Source organism: Fragaria vesca, linkage group LG6 (assembly GCF_000184155.1).
Source record: "Fragaria vesca subsp. vesca linkage group LG6, FraVesHawaii_1.0, whole genome shotgun sequence".
NCBI lineage: Eukaryota > Viridiplantae > Streptophyta > Magnoliopsida > Rosales > Rosaceae > Fragaria > Fragaria vesca.
In genome coordinates, this window is record NC_020496.1 from 22182449 (window position 1) to 22188778 (window position 6330).

The following is a 6330-nucleotide window of genomic DNA, read 5'->3' on the forward strand; positions in this document are numbered from 1 at the left end:
GGTCTTGTTTATGTATCGTCTTTTTTTTTTTTATCGTACAGATTTTTTTTTTTCTTTCAGATTTTTAGATTTTAATTTTTCTATTTTTTATTGTAATTTGAGTTGTTATGAAATTAGGTAAGTTCCACGTCACTTGCCACATCAGTTTTAGTAGGTTGACATCATACTTAGAATTGATCTAGACCATTGAATTTTTTAAAATCCAATGGTTAAGAAATAGTGTTAAAGTTAGTGTTAAATCTAATGTCCCTTGAACCGGCCCGTTTTACGAAACATGTTATACCATATATATGGTATACTAGAATTTTCCGTGATAATGAGTTATATATAAGATTTGGATTGAATCAGAAAGGTGCGTTCAATTCAATTGAATTGGAATCAGAAATCAAAGTGAGGTGAGGGTCATTATAGAACTACAACAATTAATCTAACTGCAACAACACCTCGATGTGATCGACCTATCTGCTGTAATGCTCATACATGTTATATATAAGCTCAATCGATATCTCCCTATGAGGAGTACCCTATTTTTTGCCCTGGTTCATGGACTTGGGAGCATTCATATCCCAAGCAGTGAGACTCTGAACAGTAATAGGCACAGTGCCATTGTTGAACAGAAACAAGTGAGCTGCATCGTTTACAGCTAGGGTTGGATAAACCCTAGATAAGATGCACGTTTTTCCTCCTGCTCCAAAACTTTCAACAACAGAATGATCAATGAAAGTCCTGAGGGAAATCTTCTTTTCTGCGGCTATATGTACATCTACTAATCCCCCAAATGATGGTCTATACTGTTTCTCGTCGAAAGGCTTCAACGTCGAAAACTTTCCGTCAGAGCACATAAGAACCTTGTGCTTTTGCTCTTTTGTTTTGAAAATCCTAAAGAAGACAGGAGTGAACTCCTCTAGGTGTTGAGAGGCCAATGTTAAGAGTCCGAATGGCCCAACACCACCTGGAACATTCAAACGCTTTGCCGCACACGCCGTTTGCCCATCCGGCCAATTAGGATCATACTCCTCAGCTTTGTCCAGGTTTGGAACACTGAAGGTAACTTCAACATCGACCTGTATATGTCGTTTGCAATTAGCATCTATCATGTTATATGCCATAAGAAAATAACATGTATATATGCCGGCAGATTATTTTTGGTTATTTGAAATCAATAACAATAGAGGCACCAACTCAAACCTGTGCAGCAGTTATTCCACGAACTCCAACAGTCTTTCCTTGTTCTAGAATTTGATTTGTCATGTCAGTCTTTTTCCCCCTCAAAGTTTCCACTTCTTGGATGGGCCATTGTAGCACTTGCTTCCCGTCAGGACTAAGCCATACCTCTCGTGGAATCGCCTGCCCATTAATCAACAGCTAACAATTAACTTGTTACAATAGTCTATAGAAACTTCCGGTTCATGTTTAACCTAATCTGTTCATCATGATATGCAGCAACTTATTTTATATACCATTTCTGTAAGTGAACGGATTACCTACTGATCCCTTGACCCAGACAAAAGGACCTAATTGTACATAGAACTCAAGCAGGGCAGTCATATGATGAGTTACGATCCTACACACTAAACCCTAAACCTTAAATCCTCGTACCTGAATTCCGGCCCGCCCCTTTTTTGTATCATCATCAGCTGAATCAGACTCATTAGACCAACCCCACAAAATCCTCCTACTCTTTACAGGATCAAAGAAAGTTTTGGAGGCATAGAAGTTGCCATAATCATATCTCAACCCTTCCCGACTGTCCTTCATTCCCGGATCCACTGTGTACCTGTCATCTTCCGGCTTATACGTCCCCAGTGTGTAGTACTCATACCTCGTCTCATCCAGGCTCACCTTGAACATGTGCTTCACGTCCTGCCCAACTCTCGACGTGTCCGCTCCCTGCCTGTTCCCGTTCTTGTACAAAGGATAAAAGTCCGGGCACTCCCACATGCCGGTGTCCGGAGCCGAATGGAGCGGGTGGTTGCTCTTCACCCATAACTTGAAATCCATGCTCCGGTAAAGTTCCGCCACGCCCTGGTGGTGTTTCTTTGATCCGACTATGATCCTCCAGTAGCCGTTGAACCACCACGCCGTGGTGGGGTCACGGAACTGGCTGGCGTTCATTCCCGGGGAGGGAACTACCAAGGGGTTGTCATCTGGTTTGATCCATTCCCGGAGGTAGGGGTCCCTGTCGTCTTTGGGGACGGCATAGTTCTGGATCTGGCGCTTATCGGGGTCGAGGCCGGTGTAGAGGATTATTGGCTTGTTTCCGGGGAGGATGGTGGCGGATCCGGACCAGCAACCGTTGATGTCAAAGGGTTTGGAAGGCTATATAGCTGGTTCTAGGGCTTCCCAGCTGATTAGGTCTTTGGAGACTGAGTGTGCCCACACGATATTTCCCCATACAGATCCTTTGGGATTGTATTGGTAGAATAAGTGGTAGAAACCATTGAAGAACATGGGTCCTGTGCAAGATATCAAGAGAGCAAATTTAGAGCTACCAATTCCTAGTTTCAAAACTAATGGTGATGTTTTGGAAATGAAACTACTGTATTCACTTTAGAAAGTGTAATACTTCATTTTTTTTTTCTTCAAACACCACCGTAAATGTAAAATGAACTTTGTGTTGGAATAAAAAGCTCACCATTTGGATCTGTTGTTGATTGTTGGCCGTCATGGAGACACAAAAAACAAGAAGTCGATCAGTGACTAATGACAAAAATATACAAACTGCGATACTGGAAAAGCTCCCACATACTCGAGAACAAGATTAGGTTTGATTTGAGTTTACAATATGTTGAATATCGTACTGACTTGATCGTTCGAATACCTGGTATCAACTGGGGACTTTCTTTCTTTTGTTGTATGTCATTTATAAGAACCAGAGAATTCGGGTGACATAAGAACCAAACTTCATGCGTGAAAATTAGCTTCTTCTCTTTTTTCTTTTTTTTTTTTGGAAAATCCAGGGTTGCGGATTAATGTATTAGAAGAGAGTCATTACCGTTAATCCAGCGCTGTGGAGGTTGAAAGTGGAACTTGGTCCTGTGAGTGTCTTTCACTTCAACGGCCTTAACATTCTGAAGACGTTCGATAATCTGATGTGATGCTTCAACTCCGTTCTTGTTTATCAGAAAAACGCAACACCAAGTAAATGACAAAGCTGGAAGCAACTTTCTTACAATATCCATACTGTAACTCAGATTCACAGTGCAGAGCTAACTGTGATAAAGTAATCTATGTTGGTATTAAGTAGGATTCTATTGTCTAATTTTAGCGCTTGAGATAGGATTGATGTGTGGTTGTGAGTAGAAGAAGTGATATAGTGTAGACATGGAGAGCAACAAGGATCGAGTTTGGATTCGGTTACTCTCCTATTAATGGAATATAGAAGTGTTGGCTTTCGTGATCTGGTTCAAGAAAATCATAACTAAAAAAATTAGAAATAAATGTTCTTTTTAAAAAAAAACTTTGAGTCTTCAAGAAATTATTTCATTGTTGTCAGAAAACTAATAGAATGGCCATAACAACCAATTAATACTGAAACCTCAAACCTAAGTCAAGGACATGTGAATCATGGATCCTTATTACATACGTACCTAGAAATTAAGCTCACGCTAGCTAATTACTTAGACAAGCATTTACATTTTTTAACCATTTTTAGTCGATTAGTAATTAGCTAGACCTGAATTGGTCTATTGGTTCATCAACTTAGGAGCATTCATAGTCCACGCATTGAGACTCTCAATAGTGACAGCCTCAGTCCCATTGTTGAACACATACAAGTGAGCTTTATCGTCAACAGCTAGAATGGGGTAAACCCTAGATGTGATGCATGTTTTTCCTCCAGCTCCAAAACTCTCAACAACAGAATGATCGATCTGCATTTAAACAAGGACAAAGAAAAAGGGAAAATAAGTATTACTAATTATTCGACTAAACACCGTAAGGAGTTGCAAAAGTTATTCGGATTAAGTATGTACCAAACTCCGGAGAGAGAACTTCTTCTCCGATAGGTCTATATCTACAAAACCAGCAAAAGATGGTTTGTACAGTTTATCCTGGAAAGAGGAACTGAGTTGATCCTGCAAAGAGGAACTGTCCCATCCAAAATGGTAAATTAAACAGTGAAGAGTGAGCTTGGTTTGCAATAAAAAGTAGATAAATACGAGTAACACTAAATAATTTTCCTAGACAGTGACACATAAATTTAGTAATAAACTAAGGCATAGACGAACCTTCTTGCATCAGAGCACAGGAGAACCTTATGCTTATTATTGTCTTGTGTTCTGAAAACCCTAAAGAAGACAGGAGTGTATTCCTCTAGGTTTTGGGAAGCTAAAGTCAATAGTCCAAATGGGCCAATGCCACCTCCAACATTTGAACCCTTTAGCCCACATATTGCTTGAGCATCAAGGTTTGCCCATTTAAGGTCAAACATCTCTGCTTTGTCCAAGCTCGTAAAAGAGAATACAACTTCCACATCGGCCTGTGTGATTCAGTGATATATGAATGACAAATAATCATCTGATGAAAACTTATATTCTAACATACTAGTTAGAGCATCAAACCTGAGCAGCAGCTATTCCTTTAACTTCAACATGATCTCCCCCTTTGAGATTTTGATTCTTCATCTGGACCTTTTGTCCCCTTAAAGTTTCCAATTCCTCAACCGGCCATTGTAACAATTGTTTCCCATCGGGACTCAGCCACACAGTCCTTGGGATTGCCTGCATACACAATTAAAACCCCAAAAAACAATCTGAATATTAGTTCACATGATTAACAAATTTTAGATGAAATGGGTCAATCAACAAATGAATAAGATTAGTTTGACCCAAAGCAACAGAAGTTTTAACTCAAATCTCCCACAAAAGTGAAATATACTTAAAAAAGGGGTTTCTGGTTCTCAACTTCATTTGAAATGTGATTAAGAATTTGATCATAAAAAATAAAATAAAATATAAAAAAAAATTGAGAAAAATGAGGATGCTTACCTGAACCCCAGCCCATCCCTTTTTAACATCATTTGCAGGTGCATCAGACTCATTAGCCCAGCCCCAAAGAATTCTCCTAGTCTTTGCAGGATCAAAGAAAGTTTTGGAAGCATAGAAGTTCCCATAATCATATCTCAATCCAGCCCAACCATCCACCAATTCTTTATCAGGAACAAACCTATCTTGGTTAGGAAAGTATTGTCCAACAGTGTAGTAATCATACCTAGCCTCATCAAGGCTCACTTTCAAAACATGCTTAACACCCCCACCAACTTTTGATGTGTCCAACCCTACCTTGCCCTTCAAGGAAACCGGGTAAAAATCCGGGCATTCCCACATACCCGTTTTCGGGGCAGAGTAAAGTGGGTGCTGGGCCTTGACCCAATAAACAAAATCCTTACTCCTATACAAATGGGCCATTCCCCTATGCTTTCTCTTGCCACCCACCAACATCTTCCAGTGCCCATTGCTCCACCAAGCAGTTGTTGGGTCACGGAACTGCGATGAGTTCATGGTTATATCCGGAACCACTAGCGGGTTGTTGTCAGGCTTAACCCATTCGAGTAGATATGGGTCAGACAAGTTTGCGGGAACGGCATAGTTTTGGACCTCGCGCTTTTCCGGGTCAAGGCCGGTATAGAGGATAACGGGTTTGTTACCCGGGAGAAGCGTGGCGGATCCGGACCAGCACCCATTAATGTCAAAGGGTTTGGACGGGTATATGGCCGGTTCAAGGGCCTGCCAGTTGATCAGATCTTTAGAGATTGAATGGGCCCAAACAATGTTGCCCCAAACAGCACCTTTTGGATTGTACTGGTAGAACAAGTGGTAGAGACCCCCAAAATACATAGGTCCTGTTAAAATGCAAAGAAAGTAAGAAAAGGGTAAATAGTTCAAATGAAGTTGGTGACTTAAAGTGGAATGGAAATTTCATGCGAAAGAAAACTCACCATTTGGGTCTGTGGATCATTTGTTTATATATGAACAGCCATGGAAGGGAGAAAGTAGAACAATAAAGAGTCAGTAAACTGTTATAAAGTATATTTTCACAGTAAAATATAAAAGAAAAATACAATCTATGAAGGTCTGTTTTTCAAAAACCACATGAAGCCTGTGTTCTGATGAAACTAACCAATATCAGCATTTCTCCGGCTATTTATTCCATTACCCCACATTAATTAAATGACCGAAAGCATCCCTATGCAACCATTCACGTAAGGTGAAATTGATTTGGTAAAAATAAATAACTCATGCTGTTCAACAACAAATTGCCTCCATCTATGTGGAATAGGGCTCATATATATATATATATATATATATATATATATATATATAGTGTGGT

General features: G+C 40.0%; 2 protein-coding genes across 2 annotated transcripts in view; both read right to left on the reverse strand.

Annotated features, from left to right (window-relative positions):
• Window positions 1-367: 367 nt before the first annotated feature.
• On the reverse strand, window positions 368-3125 carry LOC101299687 (beta-fructofuranosidase, insoluble isoenzyme 3-like). Its single transcript, XM_004303493.1, is given in 5 exon segments — window positions 368-1064; window positions 1189-1347; window positions 1600-2456; window positions 2636-2644; window positions 2996-3125. Coding segments are annotated over 3 exon segments (1551 nt in total). The 5' UTR covers window positions 2452-2456; window positions 2636-2644; window positions 2996-3125; the 3' UTR covers window positions 368-524.
• A 561-nt stretch (window positions 3126-3686) lies between these two features.
• The window catches only part of LOC101301803 (beta-fructofuranosidase, insoluble isoenzyme 1-like), a 3431-nt gene continuing 787 nt past the window's right edge, over window positions 3687-6330 (reverse strand). The window contains exons 2-7 of the mRNA XM_004305607.1: window positions 5939-5947; window positions 4989-5842; window positions 4563-4721; window positions 4230-4480; window positions 3975-4089; window positions 3687-3872 (exon numbers count right to left, since the gene is read on the reverse strand). Coding sequence (XP_004305655.1) covers window positions 3687-3872; window positions 3975-4089; window positions 4230-4480; window positions 4563-4721; window positions 4989-5837 — 1560 coding nt within the window. The 5' untranslated portion in view covers window positions 5838-5842; window positions 5939-5947. The remainder of the gene's footprint in view (window positions 3873-3974; window positions 4090-4229; window positions 4481-4562; window positions 4722-4988; window positions 5843-5938; window positions 5948-6330) is intronic.